This window comes from Astatotilapia calliptera, chromosome 6 (assembly GCF_964374335.1).
Source record: "Astatotilapia calliptera chromosome 6, fAstCal68.1, whole genome shotgun sequence".
Lineage (NCBI taxonomy): Eukaryota > Metazoa > Chordata > Actinopteri > Cichliformes > Cichlidae > Astatotilapia > Astatotilapia calliptera.
In genome coordinates, this window is record NC_137427.1 from 21,228,153 (window position 1) to 21,250,110 (window position 21,958).

Below are 21,958 nucleotides of genomic sequence, written 5' to 3' on the forward strand. Positions count from 1 at the left end.
TCTGGATGAGCCGGGCAGCAGCGGGACACAGAACTAACGACTCTTCACTTTCGGGAGAGGAGATACTTTCTTTCGCGGAGCGTTTCATGAACGTTTCGGGACAGAGAGGGAACGCGAGTTCCGGATTGTTTCTCCTGGACTTTGATGAGGGTCTGCTGGAGGGCTGGCGCTCTCTGGCCAGCAGCGGCGGAGAGTCTCAGGACAGGGGCATCAAGGCGCTGCTTGTGGCAGCCTATTCCCTCATAATCGTGATCTCCCTGTTCGGGAACACCCTGGTGTGTCACGTGGTGGTCAAAAACAAGCGCACCTTGTCCGCCACCAGTTTATTTATCCTAAACCTGGCGGTGGCTGATATCTTCATCACAGTCCTCAATACACCCTTTACTCTGGTAAGACCACTGTGTATGCGCGCGCGCGTGTGTAGGTGTGCATGTGTGTGTGATGGGTATGGCAGCTCTTATCTTCACACATAAATGTTTTTTTAATAACAACATTTGTAATGTCCTGCAATAATTAAACTAAGTCAAATTAGGGGAACCTGCTCAACACTCCGAGCACTGCTCCAAGTTCTGTATTAAACTGCTACCAAAAGATGGCGCTAGTGGTGTCATCGTGATGCCTCTCTTTGGCTGGCTGTGTTGTATTATATATCTCATGTGTGAGTGGGGTAGTTACTTTAAAGCAAAATATATCACACCCTGTTTCCATTACCAACTTAATATTAAAAAACCGCTTCATAGTTGAAAGTGTTTTTAGCTGGGAGCTAAACCGTCCCGTGAGGTAGAAAACTGTTTAGAAAAATGAGCATTTAATAGGTTGAAAATGTGTCACTCCTGCTTTGAATCATCCTGGAGCCTGCAAACTCACAGCTGACATTGAGTTTGGGACTTACTCTGAATGCATGAAATGTATTTATTAAAAATGCTGCTTTAATCAGACGTGGGCAGCCCACCACCTCCAGCCTCCGACCTCATGTTGGAGTCCACGAAACACAGTGCGTTTCTGAATATATGCTAATTGAGTCTCTCCATGCAAAGGATTTTTTTTTTCTAACAACCTAACCTACTTAGCATTTTTTTCAGTTTGGACTTGTGTTTTTGACATTTGTATAGTGAAACCCCGACTACATGGAGTATTTTTCCCTTCCCACTCCTTATATTGTTCAGCAGTAAAGTGTCACGCATATTTGTCACACTTAAAAATTCAGATAATCAAACAATAATATTAATATTATATACAGATAACCAGAGTAAACACAAAATGTGTGAAAAGTAATTGCCCCCTAAACCTAATAACTGGTTGTGCCGCTCTTGGCTGCAAGAACTTTAGTCAAGCATCTGCAAAAACTGGCAATGAGACTTTCACTCATCGCTGTGGAGGAATTTTGGCCCACTCTTCTTTGCAGAATTGTTTTAATTCAGTCACACTGGAGGATTTTCAAGCATGAACAGCCTGTTAAAGGTCATACCAAAGTATCTCAATTGGATGTAACTCCAGATTTTGACCAGCCCACTCCAAGTGTGTGCCAGAGTGTTTTGAATCATTGTCTTGCTGCATTACTCAAGTGCACTTAAGCTTCAGGGCACAAACTGATAGCTGGACATTCTCCTTCAGGATTTTTGAGCCTTTATGTTAGTTTTGGTCAACAGTGTTTTTTTTTCTTTGGAACTCTCCCATGGATGACCTCTCACCTAAACTGAGACAGGTGAGGCTGGCAGTTCTTTAGATGTTTTTCTGGGTTCTTTTGTGACCTCCTGGATGAGTCTTTGATGTGTTCCTGGAGTCATTTTGGTGCATCGGCCACCTCAGCACTGTTCCAGGTTTTCTCCATTTGTGGATAATGGTTCTCTGAAGTGACAAACCCCTAGAAATGGATTTGTAACCCATTTCAGACTGATAGATATCAATGACTTTTTCACACAGGGCTGGTCAGGTTTGGAAAACCCCTTTGCCTTAATAAATGAAATCACTGTTTAATAATGGTGTTTTGTATTTACTCGGATTATCTTTTTCTAATGTTAAAATTTACTTGATAATCTGAGATCAGATTATCAAAGAGATCACGAATGGGACAAATAATCTTTCAAGGCACTGTAGCTGCAAATGACAGAGAAAGAGAAAGCTTGGTGTTTGTGTATTAGTGGGGCTGGAGCAGCAGCTCCAGTTTGAGGACTGGCATGTGTTATTACGGAGATAAAAAAGAAAAAGAAAAAAGCTTCACCTTGAATGAGCCCTCTGTGGCATGCCAGGCAACTCAATATTACTCTCCATTCTTACCTACCCCAAGGATCACTAAACAACTCCTGCCTCACACACCCTCACCCCACCTTCTCTCTCTCTCTTTCCGACAGATTTTCTTTCAGCACTTTTTGAAATAGTGCACTTAGGCTATTTAGAACATTTGATCATATGTGCCGAAAAATCTAACACGATGGCTGTATCCTGCATGACCTGTACAGCATGTGTCACTGTAACTGTGATTATAAACACTAGAAGAAGCAGGAGCACACCTCAAGTGGGGATGTCTGACAGTGCAGGCTATAAACTGTAATCTTGTGTTACAGGTGCGTCTAAAATTGCTCCCATCTTTGCTGACATTTCCTCACCTGAATCAGAGCAGTGTAAAAGGTTGCTATGCTATGAAAGCCTCCAATGGAAAAAAATCTATAACAAAGCAAAATGTTCCCCACATGGCATACACTATTTTTAGGGGTCTACACTGAACTGCAAGAAAATTACTAATAATTCTGATTTGTCTCATTGGTGCACTAGTATTCCAGAGCTGTTACTTAGAGTTAAGGCTTATTGTTGCTGTGGGAACTGGAGTATGAACATAGTTAGCTCATGTCCGTTTAGTGGCTGCTAATCATTATAATCATAATGAGAAGTACTCTAGAGAAGTTGAGGACTGGCATGTGTTATTACATGCCAGTTCTCATTTTTGCAGTTTTAAAAGTTGACGTTCCTCCCAGTGTGTCTACCTGATGAGACCGTTGACATTTCTCATTTTGGCCTGCCCTGTGTGTGTGCACTCCTTTAGGTCCGCTTTGTGAACAGCACCTGGGTGTTTGGAAGAACTATGTGCCACATCAGTCGCTTTGTACAGTACTGCTCACTGCACGTCTCCACCCTCACGCTCACCGCCATCGCGCTGGACCGACGACAGGTTTGTCTATAAGGGAGTTGGGGGGATGAATCTGTGCAATTTTTCAAATTTTAAGGATACTTAGGAGCTTCAGAGAGTCTCTGTGAGTTCTATGATGCACAAAAGCAATGGTAAAACAGCAGCAGTTGGTGAAAAGTATTTGAGTATAAAGCATAGTAAAGACAGAAAATTATATGCTGGGAAGTCACCATTTTCATATTGTGAGCACATGAGACAATTACTCCACTTTTATTATCACTAGTACTTTCGGGTGCTCCTTATTCCCCAAGTGGTAACCACAGTTGATGGATTTGCATATTCGATTTGGAACAGACTTCCTGCTGAATGTCCTTCACAAAACCTTCAATTTTTTCTGGAATCAACACTAAGAGTACACTAGTTTGTGACCCCATGAGGCTCAGTTTGTGTCTCAGTCTTTATTTTTATTTTTATTTTACTTGCTATAATAAATCAAAGAAGCAGACAATAAAGTTTATCTATGAAGGGCAATTAGTGTGTGTGTGTGTGTGTGTGTGTGTGTGTGTGTGTGTGGTATTTCTATTTTTTCAAACTGTAATGTTTATTGAACTTTCTAAATAAAAAAAGTAATTTTACATGTATGATTTTTATTTTGTATTGTCCTTGCTATGTTTGGAATTTTGGTGCAATTTATTGAGGTTTTTCTGGGGAAAAAAATCACACTGACGATATAGAGGTCTTGAAAGCTCACAAAAATAAATGTATCAAATTTTATATACTTGGCAGGGCTATTGTTATACAAAGTGCTACTGCTATTTTTCCTGTCAGATTTTAGTGCCTTTCATTCCATGCATTGCTGCCAGCTCTTCCATAATCCCAAACTCTGTTATCCCAAGTGCAAAGACGAGTAACTGGACTGTGTCACAGCCCAGGATAAAAAGAGTAAAAAGTGTTATTTTTCACTCCACATTTCCCATAAAATCCTCAATCAAACTTGTTACGGTTCACCTGGAGAGGGGCACATTATCAAATGCTTCTTTTGTCTCACTGTGGCTTACGGTGGGTTTGTGGGAAATCACAAAGCTGGTCTCCACTCCTCCATTCCTGGATTTGTAAAGCTTGGTGAAAAGTCCTTGCTGCACTTGCAGCATTGCTAGCAAATGGTCAGATGTGCGTTTTCGCTCTGCATCAGTCAAATTCAAACTGTAATGCTTAAACACAGCACTCTACTCTTTACAAAGTAGGCACCTACTCTTCCTGACTTAAGTGGTTAAATACAGTGGGGCAAAAAAGTATTTAGTCAGCCACCGATTGTGCAAGTTCCCCACTTAAAATGATGACAGAAGTCAGTAATTTGCACCAGAGGTACACTTCAACTATGAGAGACAGAATGTAAAAAAAATATCCATGAATTCACATGGTAGGATTTGTAAAGAATTTATTCGTAAATTAGGGTGGAAAATAAGTATTTGGTCACCTCAAACAAGGAAAATCTCTGGCTCTCACAGACCTGTAACGTCTTCTGTAAGAAGCTTTTCTGTCCCCCACTCGTTACCTGTATGAATGGCACCTGTTTGAACTCATCATCTGTATAAAAGACACCTGTCCACAGCCTCAAACAGTCAGACTCCAAACTCCGCCATGGCCAAGACCAAAGAGCTTTCGAAGGACACCAGGAAAAGTATTGTAGACCTGCACCAGACTGGGAAGAGTGAATCTACAATAGGCAAGCAGCTTGGTGTGAAAAAATCAACTGTGGGAGCAATCATCAGAAAATGGAAGACATACAAGACCACGGATAATCTCCCTCGATCTGGGGCTCCACGCAAGATCTCATCCCGTGGGGTCAAAATGATCATGAGAACGGTGAGCAAAGATCCCAGAACCACACGGGGGGACCTGGTGAATGACCTGCAGAGAGCTGGGACCAAAGTAACAAAGGTCACCATCAGTAACACACTACAACGGCAGGGAATCAAATCCCGCAGTGCCAGACGTGTTCCGCTGCTGAAGCCAGTGCATGTCCAGGCCCGTCTGAAGTTTGCCAGAGAGCACATGGATGATACAGCAGAGGATTGGGAGAATGTCATGTGGTCAGATGAAACCAAAGTAGAACTTTTTGGTATAAACTCAACTCGTCGTGTTTGGAGGAAGAAGAATACTGAGTTGCATCCCAAGAACACCATACCTACTGTGAAGCATGGGGGTGGAAACATCATGCTATGGGGCTGTTTTTCTGCCAAGGGGACAGGACGACTGATCCGTGTTAAGGACAGAATGAATGGGGCCATGTATCGTGAGATTTTGAGCCAAAACCTCCTTCCATCAGTGAGAACTTTGAAGATGAAACGAGGCTGGGTCTTCCAACATGACAATGATCCAAAACACACCGCCCGGGCAACAAAGGAGTGGCTCCGTAAGAAGCATTTGAAAGTCCTGGAGTGGCCTAGCCAGTCTCCAGACCTCAACCCCATAGAAAATCTGTGGCGGGAGTTGAAAGTCCGTGTTGCTCGGCGACAGCCCCAAAACATCACTGCTCTCGAGAAGATCTGCATGGAGGAATGGGCCAAAATACCAGCTACTGTGTGTGCAAACCTGGTAAAGACCTATAGTAAACGTTTGACCTCTGTTATTGCCAACAAAGGTTATGTTACAAAGTATTGAGTTGTATTTTTGTTATTGACCAAATACTTATTTTCCACCCTGATTTATGAATAAATCCTTTACAAATCCTACCATGTGGATTCATGGATTTTTTTTCACATTCTGTCTCTCACAGTTGAAGTGTACCTCTGGTGCAAATTACTGACCTCTGTCATCATTTTAAGTGGGGGAACTTGCACAATCGGTGGCTGACTAAATACTTTTTTGCCCCACTGTATATTACAATCCATATCTTGTTAAAAACTCTATATTTATTTTTTAAATCTGAGCTGAAATCTTTCAGGACCAGCAAACTCACATCTCTCATAAATGTCAGTTCCAACACATTTATAGTGAGGCTGAATTAATTTGCATGCATGTACATAAACTGTTTGATGATTTCCCACAAAAATTGCAAAAATAGTAATTCTCTGATGGGAAGTTTATCAAAGACTCTTAAGTGTATATTTATTTATATTTGAATTTTAATTTCCCATTGACCTCCACTCAATGGGACAACCAAATGGACAGATGTGATCCAAAGGCTTTACAATGCCCAGGTGAGTCAAATGTGTTTACTACCAGGTCAAATTTCAACAGCATTCTGTGCTCTCATTGGTGGATGTTTCAATCACTTGCCTGGAAGATGGAAAAGTTTATCTTGTGCCCTGCCCACATTGTGTCACTAGTAGTTCCTTTGCCCTTTGTGACTTGAAGTTTTTCAACTTTCTATGGTCTGGGAAGGCTCGCAGCATTGTTACATGTTGTGTTGTCGGTGTGATCATGCAATTCAGAGTTGATTTGAATTACAGATATGCACATTATTTTCTTTGTTGTTCCAAGTCACAAGTTTTTGATTGGGTTGGTATTTGACCCAACACAAGATTTTATCCAAACTTTTAATATCCCAAATGCTATTATGCATTCAAAGGCATAAATAAAGTAAAACATCCACGGCAAAATGACATATACTCAGGCAGCGCAGCAGCATTAATGAGAATCTCAGCTCCTCAGCAACTGACTGTGGTAGAAAGGCAAGGGGGAGTGGAGTGGAGATGCCATGAGCAGAAAAATCAATATTTTATTTAGTTTGATGCAGGTTGTTAAATCTCTGATATTCAGAACATATTTAAAAGAATGTATTTCAGAAGTAAAATGAAAGAAAAGTGAGGTGTTGCTGTGGAAGAGCATACATTGTTGATAGCTGCATTGGTGTTAAGAGGGGGTTTGTTTTGTTTGAATTTCAATAAGGCAGCGAATTTAGTCAATTTATTTAAAGAAAGCAAAACATGCCTCTTGTTTTAGAGGAATGTCTCAATGAAGACAAAACATCTAAATTGCCTGGTCAATTTTGCTCAGGTGGCACCTATATACATCTGCCCCGCTTGTAGACTGTTGGATTAGTCATAAATAACACAGTAACGCAGTAGACATGCAGAGAGGAGCTTTTTGAAAATGTCAGGCTGCAGGGGAGTTCATATCTTTTCTTCTGAAGACTCACAATTTTCAATAATGCAGTTTCTCAAAGGTCCAGTTGCTTTGGCCACCTCTTGGTGCTTACCTGGGAAATCAGTCAAATAAATGACGTCATCTGACCTGCATTAGATAAACTGCTTTACATGGTGTGATTATTCAACAGTGACATGGACTGTTGAAGGTTAAAATTAAATGTGGCTTTCTCACCAGCAGCACGAGGACAGAAATAAGTTTTTCTTAATGCAGGTTTTATTAGGATTAAAATTGACCAAAAACGATCTGCTGCAACATTCGGAGCCATCAGTGGGAGAAGAGGAGGAAAAGGGATGATGAGTGCGAAGTCTTTAAAATTAAACGAATATAGCATCGGGGTTGCTTATAAGCAATAAGAACTATCATACAGAAGACAGAACAAGCAAGGCCTTTTTTATAGTTCTTTTATCTGTAATTGTAGAAACTACCATTGTTCTTAGCCACCTACACATTACACCTACAGGAGCTGCTCAGTAGGTATCTGAATTTATAACAGACGCAAATAAAAACTGAAAAAAGTAAAGACGGGAAAGAAACACCTTTTAACCATCTCATGAGTGTTAAGGTTGCATAGTTTGTCCAGCAGAGAGCACTCTGCAGCCTGTTGGCAACAGGTGTTTGGAACCAACAACCAGCTGATCCTAGAGGGCGGAGCGCGAATAAGCCATTCACAACTTGTTGTGGCATTACAACTAGATTATTTTTAAACTGCACCGTCATATCATTTTATTATGGATTCATAAATAACTGCACATGCCAAATATTAGAGAAAGCTGTTTATTATTTGTGTGTCCTAAAGAAAAAAAATCTACTGATATTCACACCTGATGTTCTGTGGTTCCTAAACGCTGATAACCGCACTTTTTGTTTGTGGAAACAAACATTGTTATTGTGGAATATCTAGGAGAGAAGAATATTCACAAAGCGACTAGTTGTTGTGGAGCGGTTAGCACAGCAAGAAGCTCCTTGGTTTAAATCCAGTCTGAAACCTTTCAGTGTGGAGTTTACACTGTGGGTTGGTACTTTAGCTTCCTGCCACAGTTCAGAGACACACATGGGTTTGGCTGACTATAGGTGTGAATGGCTGTCTGTCTTTCCTGCAAAAGATTGGTGACTCGTCCAGTATGTACATGTCTCTTGCCCAATGACTACTGGAATAGACTAAATATGGTCATATCACACTGATTTTGTGTATTATCAGCTCCACTGCTCTGTCAGTGCCTCAAAGTTAGTGCAATAACCATAATTTTACATATGTCAGGCTTGTGACAGCAGGAAACAACTGGGCTTAACTTTTCGAATTTTTCTGTCAGAAACGCAAACCCATGACACACAGCAAACACACAGTTCCTGCCATGTCCTCCTCTGTCGCGTTTAGCTATCACTCCTATTGGCGGTGCAAATACAAACAGGAAAAAAAGAAGTTTGTAGCACCCCAGGCAAAGCTTATTAAGTGAAAACTGCAGAAAAAAAAGACTAAATCCAAGTGCTTTGTGCCAGAGGAACCAAGAGTCCGTACAGGATACAATCGAATTTGGTTTGCTTATTATTACAGCTTTTCTCCCTCGTCTTTTCAAACCCATATCTGAACAGAGGACAGAACATCAACCTCATCCAACAAAATAGTCTGCAGTTCTCATGCCAGGATTTTAGCCTGAGGCTCACCAGAGATTTTACTGCCCAGTTATTTTTTGTGGTGCGGTTTCATTAGTAGCATACATTTGATTTAAAAATGTAATATTTTTTCATCTTACAAAATATGAAAATATTAATTATAACTTAGAAGCAAAGTAAAACTTAGAAAAACTCTGTGAGCATGCAGATATGAACAGAAAGTTGGTGTCTGCTGAGAGACTGAAGTAAAAAGGTTTTCTTAGCTTAATCACTTGCGATTTCCCTCCACTACTCCTTTCACCGTTATGAAATACTCAAAGAAACTATGAGCTTCTTGTGGAAAAAAAGGTCCTGGACAGACACCATACCCTGAACCCACTGCTCCACTCCTCCCCTGCAGCCGAGCCACCAACCACACCCCCACTTCCTGACTTAGGCTGCGGACCGATCCGGCCTAGCCTATTCTCCCCCTCCAGCGAGAGCGGAAATGACCACCTCTGCCCCTGGCCTATGGACCACTTTGAACTTAAAAGGCTGGTGAGCCAGATGCCACTGTGTGATCCAGGCATTAGCATCCTTTATGTAATGGAGCCATTGCAGTGGGGAGTGATCCAAACAGAGCTGGAAGGCCAGCACCGTAGAATAATGACGGACGCACCTGCTCGCTCCCCAAGTGGTACCCCAGATACTGTACCTCCCTCCGTCCCACTGCACACTTGTTTGGTTTGGCCGTGAGCCCCGCCTGCCTCAGGAACTCCAGGACGGCAGCCACCGCTTCATATGCTCCACCCAGGTGTCACTGTGGATGATAACGTCATCCAGGTAGGCAGCAGCATATGTAGCCTGTGGACACAGCACCCTGTCCATGAGGCGCTGGAAGGTGGCAGGACCTCTGAGCAAGGCAAACGGAAGTGTGTCGAACTGGTACAAACCATACAGAGTGGAGAAGGTCGTTTTTTCCTTGGACCGTTAGATAAGAGAATCTGCCTTGGTTAAATCCAGCGTTGTGAAAAAACGAGCAGTGCCTAACATGCTCGTTGACCCGGGGCATGGGATAAGCATCAAACTGTGACACTTCGTTCACCTTGCAGTGTCAACACAGAACCATATAGGCCCATCTTTCTTCACCACAAGAACTATGGGGCTACACCAAACACTGTGTGTCTCTTCTATTACTCCTAGCTTTAGCATTTCAGCCAATTCCTTTTGCACAATTTGTCTTTTGTGCTCAGGTAACCTGTTGTGCCGTGAACGCACCGTCACACCAGGGTTTGCTTTTAAAAATGGTGCTCTGTGTGATTTGTACAGAGAAGGCAAGGGGGAGAACACATTTGCAAACCGCTGTTGTAATGCAGAAACATCCACTCTCTGGGCCTGTACGAAATGATCATCACAATGGAGGGAGGCAGGAATGGTGGAATTTGGCACCTTCGGCCCCAAATCACACAGATATATCACCTCAACCTCCTTAAAACATAGAGAAAGCCTGAAACTGCTTCTCTAGAGAACCTGCTTAACCTGTTGGGCCGTGAGCATACCGTCCTTAACCAGGCTCACTGAAGAAGTAGTTTCAGGCTCACTACATACTTTAAGGAGGTTGAGGTGATATATATTTGTGTGACTCCTCCCTATCTCACCGTACGACTTCACAGTCAACGTCCCCCACTAGCTGTGTGACCACGAAGGGTCCTTGCCACTTGGTGAGCAACTTTGAGCTAGAAGAAGGGAGTAATACAAGCACTTTTTCTCCCGGTGAAATTTGTGAGTTTAGCCCCTCTATTGTACAGGTGCTGCTGACATTCCTGGGCCTGGAACAAATATTTTCTTGTGATAACCTTCCCAACGTGTGCAGCTTTGCTCTCAGGTCCAGGACTTATATTGAATCTCTTTCTTGAACTTACGAATCATGGATTTTAACGTCTTATTCAGCCGCTCCACCAGCCTGTCAGTCTCAGGGTAGTCCAAATAGATTTAATTCCCAGCAACTGTTTGTAACCCAGTGAGTTTACACGAGTCAGTAATGCACTACAACATGTTATTGTTAATTGGGATTTATCATTACTCTGTTAATCAGTGAGTTGAGCTAAAGTAAATCAATAGTAAAAGATAAATAATATAAATATAAGAATAAAACCCCAAAGAGTATATTTAACACCCCTACTGGTTAGGAAGGAACAAGCCCCGCCTTCCCCTGCTCTGTACCGTCACATGTGCTCAGACACAGAGAGAGACGGAGGTGCACGAGACCATCGCTGATTTTCAACGCCAAGCTTGTTGCTGGAAAATAACTATTAACTTGATAAATTGAGCAAATATCCATACCGGAGATCTGCATGGACCTTGAAGAAACGGACCTGATTTGTTGTGAACATTTTGGACTTTGAAACCATCGAGATCTGCACGGGAGCGGATGAAGTGGACAAGATCCTCTCTGAGAGTTGAACATTAGAAGTGTGCTGGCTAGGTTTTTTATGGGATCGTGAGACCTGGATTTCTTCCTGACGAGGAAGATGGCGAGCCTTTCCCTTTGAACCGAACCGCAGCCATTCCGAGTTGGCCCAGAAGGGCAGGTTGCTCTTCTCTCACAAACAATTGCAACAGTGCGGTAGGACGAAATTGCACCAATCACAGACTTTTGACTTATTGGATTTGACTTGACTGAACACTGACTATTAACTCCGGCAAGACTGACATATCTGAGCTCAGATAGGATTCTGATTGTTATTATTATTGCTGTCACTGTATTTTATTTTATGTTTTCATTCCTGTTTATGAAATGCTGTTAAATTGTTGCTAAATAGTTTAATACAATTCATAGCAACTTTACCTGTGGCTCCAGTCATTCTTCTCCACGCAACTCACTTTATCCGAATCTAGCTATTGGCCCATTCTCTCCATCTTACTTTAACTTCCCCTACCCTGTCCTGTACTTGGCTACATGTTGATTTCTTTTACTGTGTGAGACATGAACGGTGTGCCCTGGTAAGTCAGTATCTCTTTCGGAATGCCGACTCAGGAGATGGCCTGAAACAGTGTCTGCGCCACAGTCTTTCCAGAACTGGTGTGCAGCGGCACCTCTTCAGGATATCATGTTGCATAATCCACCAGAAATAACACAAAGCAACCCTGCATGTCCCTGCCCACTGTAAACACACCCTGACACACTGTCCCATTAACCTACTGTACCTGGGCCATTCTGTTCCCAAAATTAAGAAGTGTATCAGGCGCAAACTAACCAGAGCCTTCACTCTATGCACCTAATTTCCAGTGGAACCAAGAGATATTTGTGGATGTCCCCATGCACGCATCAAACCTCTACCTATTCTGCCTACAGCAATGCCCCTGGATGAAGCAGGGTTTGGTGGACCAGGGTTTGCATACAGCTTGAATCCACCATAGCTTGACGTGCACCCCCTTGGCACCTTACCGGTATGCATAATGCGTGTCCTGGACTTTGCAAGGGTTTCGGAGGTCTAGTGACTTGGAACACCTTTCCCAGCTCCATTTACAGGCATTTTCAGCACAAGTGCTCTGGTCCTGGAACCAGGACTAATCGGTAGCCCGCTGGTGGCCACTCCACCAGGTGGTCATCTGCCAGTGTCAACACAACTTTGAGGCTTGCCAGCTTGTGACAACGGAACCATTCCACTGTCCTGACCGGGAGTCACTCAACAAACTGTTCAAGGACCACTGTGTTGAGCAGCCGAGTCTCCCCCAGCGTGGGGCCAGGCTGTAGTTACCTGGCTGTGGGGTCGTGCAGGTGGCTGTGAAGATCAGCCTCACCTGACACCACGCCCTGAACCTGTTACTCCACTCCTCCCATGCAGCCGGGCCACCAACCACACACTGCCACACACTTCTATGAAGAAGTTGATATATCCAACAACCTTGCAGCTTCTATACTGTAATCTTTACAGATGTGTCTGGAATTGCTTCAAACTTTCTTGACATTACCTTGCACGACTCAAAACAAGAAAAAGTACACACCTTGAACAGCTCCCAGAACAAAAAAAAAAAAAAACAATCGTTATTTTACATATTGCAGCTTTAGTGTTGGATAATCATGATTTAGTACCTTGTACCTTAAGCTTACTGATGTACCATGGGAGGTTTTTTTTTATTCTAGTAACACATGTTTTAAGTTTCAAAGGAAAATTCACGCTTGCCTCAAAATTAGAGGCTGTGAGCCTTGTGTTGTACTTAAATAACTTCTCATCCATGTTGGTTTAAATAATTAGTGACCTTTTTAGCTTCATTGTGGTAGATACTTGAGAGCTTCTTCTCACTGTGTCTGCTCCAGTGCTGACTCAGGAAAGCTAACTATGCGCAGGTAACAATTTGATCTGGCCCCGTTGATCTGGGCTCTCTGATTCATAACTGTGTTTTCTGCCTCCCTTCTCTATTTTGAGTATTTTCCAGCGTTGGAGGAATAGTTCTTAGATTTTTAAGTCTACCTCTTTGCTGTTTCATAAGAAAATGTATGATAGTTAGGGATGCAGCGATACCGATGCACATTATATGGTATCGGGCCGATACCATAAAATGTGCGTGTACTCATACTCGCAAAAGTTAACCGATACCATGAATCGATACCAACTTACTTCATGAATCAGAGGGTGGCCTGTACTTTCTGTGGTAATTTTTTAGATTGGCCGCTAGGGGGACATGTCGCCAGGGGGTTAGGCGAGTGAGACTGGCGGCTCTTGTAGCTACGCTAAACAAAATGTCAGCAGTGTGGACTTACTTCAAAATTTGTGAAGATGACAGAAGCAAGGCCGAGTACAAACTGTGTACCAGTAAGATGTCCAGGGGAGGGAAGGAGAGTACATCGTTCAATAAAAGCAATTTAATAAAACACCTGAGGACACATCATGCTCTGGAGTACACCGAGTTTGCTAAGGCTAACGCAAGACCAGAACAGCCCACTTCAACTCGGGTTTTGGAAAAGCGATGAAAAATGTCAAGAGAAAATTCACGAGCAGTTAAAATAACAGAGGCTCGGACTCATTTTATCGCTCTGGATGACCAGCCACTGTCGGTCGCAGAAAACGTAGGATTTCGCCGTCTTCTCAGCATACTCGAGCCGCGATATGAGATTCCCAGCCATCACGGACGTAATGCTGCCAAAACTTTTTGAAGAGGTAAAAAAACACGTGCATAACCTCTTGCAGGAGATTTCAGCCTTAAGTTTCACTACCGACATTTGGACAAGCAGTGTGTCCCCGATGTCGCTCCTCAGTTTAACAGCGCAGTGGATTGATGAGAAGTTTGTTCGTCATCAAGTAACACTACATGCAAGGTCGTTCAGGGGCTCGCACACCAGCCAAAACATCGCAACTGCTTTCGATAGTATGCTTTAAACCTGGGACATACCAAAGACGTCCGTCCACATAGTGCTCCGGGACAACGCAAGAAATATGATAAAGGCCATGAGTTATGCTGAGCTGCCCAGCCTACCTTGTACTGCTCACACTCTCCAGCTGGTTGTTCATAAGGGCCTTCTGTCACAGAGTGTTGCTGATGCGGTGGCAGTTGGACATTTTAAACATTCTGCTCTGGCCAGCTCCCATCTGGAGGACATTCAATTACAGATCAACCAGCCCGCGAAGCGGCTCCAGCAAGACGTGCAGACCCGCTGGAACAGCACCTTTTATATGATACAGTCATTGATCGAGCAGAAACGGGCTCTGGGAATATTTGTGTCTGAATATGGACTCCCTGATATGCTCACGGCTCACCAGTGGACACTGCTGGAGAAGGTGATATCTGTTCTGGGTCCATTCGAGGAGTTAACTCGAAAAGTCAGCTCTGCAGATGCCATGGCTGCAGACGTCATTCCAGCCGTCACTGTGCTCCACAGATTTCTAACAAGGGAGACTGGCGAGGACCATGGGATCAAAGCAATGAAGGGAACCTTGGCTGCAGCTGTCAGGACACGGTTCACTGATGTGGAGGAAGACCCACTCTATAGCATCGCCGCGCTACTCGATCCCAGGTGAGTGTTGTGCCTGTGTGTGTGTGTAACTGTTTGACTGTATGTGAATATGACTGTGTATGTAACTGTTACTGCAAAAAAAAATGGTGAGCAAACCTATTGTCAGCTAACTTTTTTCTTTCTCTGTTTTAGATATAAAAATCGTTTTTTCTCCAGCACCACAACTGCTGCAAATGCCAAGGAGATGCTAAAACTTGAGCTGCTAAGGTTGCCTGGAGAGGAGGATCATGACCTGAATGAACCACCTTCAGGAAAAGCACGCAGTGACCAGCCCACAACTAGTCTGGACAGCATGTTTGATGAAATTGCAGATGAGCAGGCATTCGCATCGGTGGGCAGAGCTGCGGTAGGTTCTACTGTAGAGTTAGAGACATATCTTGGAGAGGCCGCAATTTTACGAGAAGACAAACCTCTACAATACTGGATGGTTAATAAAGTGCGGTTACCAAACCTGGCTAAAGTGGCGGGCAGATACCTTTCAGCACCATGCACAAGTGTAGATAGTGAAAGGCTGTTCAGCTCAGTGTCACACATTGTGAATGAAAGCAGAAACAGGCTCACAGCTGATCATGCAGAGATGATTCTTTTCATCAAAAATAACCTGCCTCTCACTTTCCCAAAAACAGTTTAGTTCGGAGGTCACACCATTGCTTGCTGACTGAAGTTTTTTTTGTTTGATGAAAATGTGGGCACTCTGCAATAGGTGGTTCATTAATGTTATGTGAATCTGAAAGCTGTAGACAGTGCCACATAGTTCACTGTTATTTTGTTTGGATATAATATGGGCATTGTGCAATAACTTAACAAAAGTGTTTATTTTATTCTGAAACCTAAGTTTTATTTGTTTTATTCTGAACATAAGTGTTTATTTTTCAATCTGAAAGAGGGAAAGAGACCCAAGGAGTTCAGTTATTTTATTTTTTTAAATTAAAATGTGGATACTCTGCAATAGGTTCATTAATGTTATGTCTCTCTGAAAAATGGAGGCTGCAAAACACTTTAGTTATTTTGTTTGTTTGTTTACAATGTGGACACTGCGATAATTTAAGAGAAGTGTTTATTTTTCGCTTGAAATGTAATTTCTGTGGTCATTTTTATTAATATTTTTTATTGACAGAGAATAAAATAAAATCTGTCTTCCAATTCATTGCATTTTTCTGTGTGTGTGTGGTAGACGTATCATTTTATGTACTCTGTATCGGCAAGTACTCACATCCAAGGATCGGTATCGTATCGGTTTGAAGAAATTGGTATCGTTGCATCCCTAATGATAGTGCTCAAGCATTTGACATTTGTAACTAAAAATGTTTACACAGTTGACTCAAAATAGCTGCAAAAGGTCGAAATGAACAAACTGAACTGTAATTTCTGGGAATTTTAAGCACAGAACGTTGTTAGTTTCTATAGCGCAGACTGAACCTTGAAAATTCTCCAGCAAATGCTGGTATTTTAAACAACAACCAATTAGTCAATTAGTCAAACTTACCTACTACAATATTTACTCGCAGCTCAGTCAAATTTAAATCAATAAATTTGATTTAAACTGTGGCTCATGGGTCAAAGCTGGCCCATACAGGACACCGTATAGCAGACTATTAAGTCCTTAACTTGGATTCCAGTGTGTTGCAGGACTTAACATAACAGATCCTAATTCACCACCAACTCTGTTATTGTTTTATTTCAGAAAATGCCAATTAACAAAAACATGTAAGAAAAGGATCATGAACAAATATGAAAGCAAAAAAAACAAAACAAGAAAAAGCATAACAAAAAACCCCTAGGGGTCTCCAAGGCAAAACCAACAACAAGAACAACAACAAATGTTTCTAGAAACAAAAGGAAAGCTGTCAAAAGTGAAATATCAGAGAGACCCTGTTGAAGACTTCATTCATACAAACACAGAAGAATAAGGACCCAGCATTCAAAGGCTTGTCACGAGTCACTTTCAGGAAATGCATTTCAAGCTATATTGGACAAACCCCAGCCTAAAAAGCCCAGTGGTCAAATGACAAGGAACTTATCACAGTTCTGGGTCATTTTGATCCAGCATTTTGAGTTCTCATGTTTTGGTTTGATTTTTGGTTATTTTCTTGATCTATCGTCAGGCAATGATGATGATGATGATGATATTTAGTATGTTCCAGTATGCTCTCAATGGCACAGTGATAGAAGGTCCTGAGGATGCGGGGGCTCATGCCGAATCTTTTCAGTCTCCTGAGAAAGAAGAGGCGCTGCTGCGCCTCTGTCAGTGTGCCCCAGGGCAGCTGTGGCTACAATGTAGCTTGCTATCGCCAGTGTGTGAATGTGTGTGTGAATGGGTGAATGACTGAATGTAGTGTAAAGCGCTTTGGGGTCCTATGGACTAGAAAAGCGCTATACAAATGCAGGCCATTTACCATTTACCATTTCTTCACTGTTTTGTTTGTGTGTACTGACCACGTAAGATCCTCAGCCAGGTGTACGCCAAGGAACCGGAAGCTGCGCGAGAGAGGGATTATGTCTTATGTCAGTGTGTCTAGGTTCGCTCAACCCTGTCTCATTAGCCCTAATCTCTCCCAGCTGTGTCTCCCTCCTGTTTTCCATTCCCTGATTACTCCCCTGTGCTCTCTGTCGTGTCGTACCCTCAGATTGTGCCTGTGTGTTTCTGTTCGTCGGGTTCATTGTTTCAGTTCATGTTTTGTTTCTTTGCCAGCAATAAAGCTGAAGTTTTCAGTTACAATTCAGTCTCTGAGTCCTGCGTTTGGGTCCTCATCTACGCTGCCTGCACACAGAGCCCTGACAGAACTGCTGCAGGGGTTACATATTTGCTTTCTTTAAGAAGTACAGTGAAGTTCAGCCATGATGCTGACTAGACTAATAAGTAGCCATCTAATTAAATCTGAGGTCAGTAGTTCAAGATTCATGATTAGATGTTACCTATATTTTTATTAAATAGTAAATTAACAAAAGACACTGTTTTTTGTTGACTTGTTTGATTTAACTCCTTAACACTTAGTGTACCATATTTGATACATAGTTTTTTTTCGTGAGTTTTTGAGACTTCATCATCAGTGTGATTTTTTTTTCCCCTCCTGAAAAACCCAAATAATTGCGTAATACATTTTTAAAGGATTTCATTTTTTTTTTTTTAATCCAGATGTAGCAAATACAATACAAATGAAAAGTCATTCATGGAAATTTCTCAGATGATTCAAAATATTAAAATTTTCTGACAATTATGGGGACCGCTGCTTTAAAGGGTTAAGCAATAAAAACAACTTATTAGTTAAAAGATCTTGGTTTGGATTAAAAAACAGTTGTTGCTTTTTTTAAAATAAAAAGCTCTGCTGTCTTAGTTGGCATGGTGATGGCCCCTGCTTTTTCTGCTTCCTGTGGAAATGCATTACTTATAAACTTGTGCTCACTCTCACCAAAAAATGTGACAATTCGTTTCCATGAATGCGAAATGAATGCAAACAAAAACAATTTGCTGAGTGTGTGTCCTGAGGCACAACCAACAGGTTTCTTATTGTTTTGTTTTGTTTTTTAAAAAGAAGAACGAAATAAAAATGTCTGCTTTCACTGTCAGATAGGATTTAAAATGTCACTCCCTGTAAAAATGGGCAATGGCTGCAATGTTTATTACTGGAGCTTTTCAAACATCAGACATCTAATTTCCTTTATTTAGTGCATTATGGGAGTCTAGTGTCCATCAAAGCCATCTCAAAAAGTTAAACTAAAAGAGTACTTAGCATGCACGCACAGTGATGCCCTAAGGACATTTTAAGTTTTTTATTTTTTTCATTTTCCAGGGTGAACACACCAAACATTCAAAACCTGATTAGAATGAATATTAAATATGGGGGTGGGACACAGCTACAGTGTGCGTCTCTCAGTGTGCTGTCAGTGCTGGTGAATTTTAGAACTCCAAGTAACATGTGGTCACATTGTGCGCTTTACTTATTTTTTATGCTTTAAATGTTTTTCATTTGTAATTTTGTTAAATAAGGGTCCTAACTCCTGGATTCAGTGATAGATCTGTTACGAAATCAGTTTCACCCCGGTTCTTTTTTTTATTCCTCGAGGCATCCAGAGACGGCACCGGACTCAGTAGTCATTTTCACAAAACCTTTATTCATCTTCAGTTAAGCATGCATCTTCTAGAAGGGGAGATGTGCAAGGCCGGTGTCCCTCTGCAAATCTTCCACTCCTTTGTTTGTTACAGTCAGCTTTATAGAAGCGACCCCATCATAAAACCCTCATGGTGTACTGCAAACTCTGTGTTTGTGTGTGTATGCACGAGCACATGAGTGCCTGTGTGTGTGCGTACCCGTGTGTGTGCATGTGGGTGTGTGAGTGTAACAGTCAAAGCACTCTGTGTTTGTGTGTGTGTCTCTGTGTACGTGACTTCATGATGGCCATAAAAGTAATCTCCTCACCCAAGCTACACCAAATTCCTTTTGACAACATACAAAACAGAGTTAACATTACAAACACTGAGACCTCCACTCTGCATCCACTGGGCCATTGGCCTCTTATTGTCTTACATTTACAGATAAGCATGTGGAGAGTCTCCTGCAAACCTGCTTCTACGTTATAATAATTATGAGTTTTTATTAAAGGTACAAGCATCAGCAATCCCCAACTGTAGCTTCCGGTCTCCTTTTATGACAGGCAGACCCCCAGTGTCCATAAATTCCTTTCCCTGTACACAATTACACACACACACTCTCAAGCCTACAGCTAAACCAGACTAAAACACACAAACAAATCCTTCCCTGTTCCTCTGATCTATTGCTGGACCCTTTCATCTAAGCAAATTTAACACATTATATTCTAATAATTATTTTCTTGTACTCACAGATCCTTCATGGAGTGATATCCCAAGTTACACCACAAGGGGGCACCACCTCCTCCTGAGTACGACAGTTTAGTGTGGTACTAGCTTTTGTCTTCAGACTTTGGCAGAAGCCAAAAAAGGAAAGCACACTATATACCTTACTTGTTCTTTTCGGGGAAAAATGTAACTTGTTCGCAGACCTTACGTTAGGGGCCTGGTACAGATTCTTGGGGACTTGTCCAGTAGGGGTGCAACGATACACAAAATTCACGGTTCGGTTCGGTTCGATACTTTGGTGTCACGGTTCGAACAAAAAAAAATGTTCATGCCTTTTTAAATTTGTCATTTATTAAAATTATAAATATATATTTTAACTCAAAAGTACAGTTTTTAAATTTAACCCTAACCCTAACCCTTGTGCGTGTTTTCTATTTTGACAGCGAATGCGCACCTGCAGACCACTTATGTGCACCCCTGGTTATATAGCTCATCATATTGCAGCCACAGAAATTATTTTGTCCATAAAGCTGCACTTTCTTTTTGCCTTATAGTCTGATTTGTCATAACTTCTCCGTTTTGTGGTAAGCTTTTCTTTGGCTGTCACTTCTTCACCCTGACCTGTCTTATTTGGCTCAGCAGAACTAAAATATATATCCTGCTGCTTTTACACACGCACTCACATAAGCTCAGCGATTCTCTGCGCGATCAACCTCTTACATGTTTAAGCTTGCTGCGGAGATTTCACTTGTCATGTTTGCATAGTAAGCTAACGATTAATAAGACGATGTCAGAGGAATTGGTGCACAAATTATCATCACTCACCAATCAGTGCTGTCGCTCTCTATACACAGTTCACGCGATTGCAAAGTGAAAGCAAAAAACAAGCACAAATTCAAACGCGACTTCAATATGTCACATATTAACAGTGGCTCATCGATGCCAATGACATAATTACCCAGCTACATTTCCGAAAGAATGCAAAAGCATTGACATATATTTTTCCTTCCTACAATAGCCCGACAGGCAGGGCAGAGATAGCCCCGGGACGTCGGGCTAGCGATATTGCGAGCCCTGTATCTGATTGAGGAATCACTCATCTTTGGAAAAGAGAGTTTATTACAGAGAAATGTCTCTTTCCAAAATAAAAGCTATACTATACGCTTCTTCTGGGCTATATTCTCAGCAGCATATTAAACATATCAGGTCCCCATAAGGAGAATCATGTGCTAACGGCTGTCTAAATGACTTGGGTAAAGTTTGTAGCATGTGTGCTTGTTGTTTTTGTCTGCTTCCACTTGTCTTTGCACTAGGATGATGTCGGCATAAATGTGCAGTCATATTTGTTGTGTTCCCACTAGTGATTTCAGGTTAATCTCGTTGAAATGACCTTAACGCCACAACACGGCAAATCTCCGTTAACTAGCTACCGCCGATCGCCCCGTGCATGGGGCTGGACGGCCAACACGTTAACGAGCTAACTGCGCTAACACACTAGCTCCCACCCATGTAACTGAGCATTGCGTGGCACATCCAACATACTGCTTTACTTTAGTCCATGACGCACTTACCTTCAGGGTCATACGTCACATGAAAACCAAAATAGTTCCAAACGCCAGATCTGAATGAGGGTGGGGGAGGTTCAATTTGCCATGTTGCAAGGAGAGCTTAACTTCTGTCTCGCTAGCTTGCCCTGCGCTCTTCCTTCTGACAATGCTGTCTGTGTTGAGCGCTCAGTGGATCTGCGCTCGACAGTGCAGCCTAGGCGGAGTAGTCGAACGCAGATTCACTGAGCGCTCAACACAGACAGCATCGTCAGAAGGAAAGTTGATAAAATAAATTACAATTTTGTATTGTTCGATACATATGCGTACCGAACCGAAAGCACTGTATCGAACGGTTCAATATCGATACGAGTATCGTTGCACCCCTATTGTCCAGGATCTGCTCTCCTTGTTGGTCATGAGCTAATCCACAGTCTACAAGACATGCGACTGATAGAATTGGTGGTGCAATGTAGCGTGAGAAGATGAGCTGTTTGTGGGAAGCAAGCTGGGACTAAACAAAGAAGACGAGATGTACTTGAAAGTAAACGGCTACAAAGGAGCGAGGAAGTTGTTGTCATGGCAGACTGCAAGAGGAAGAGTCCGCTTCCCCCGTCATCTAACAGGCTTTTCCAGATTCCTTCCAATATTGTGCCGGTTTCTGTCAGTAATACTGCACAGCTTATCGGTGGAGATGTTGAGGGGTGCTTTGA

The 21,958-nt window shown here is 42.2% G+C and overlaps 1 protein-coding gene across 1 annotated transcript in view; it reads left to right on the plus strand.

Moving 5' to 3' along the window:
- Nucleotides 1–21,958, plus strand: part of gpr83 (G protein-coupled receptor 83) — a 36,352-nt gene continuing 14,394 nt past the window's right edge. Inside the window, exons 1-2 of the mRNA XM_026171055.2 lie at nt 1–389; nt 3,041–3,166. Of these exons, the coding sequence (XP_026026840.2) occupies nt 6–389; nt 3,041–3,166 (510 nt within the window). The 5' untranslated portion in view covers nt 1–5. The remainder of the gene's footprint in view (nt 390–3,040; nt 3,167–21,958) is intronic.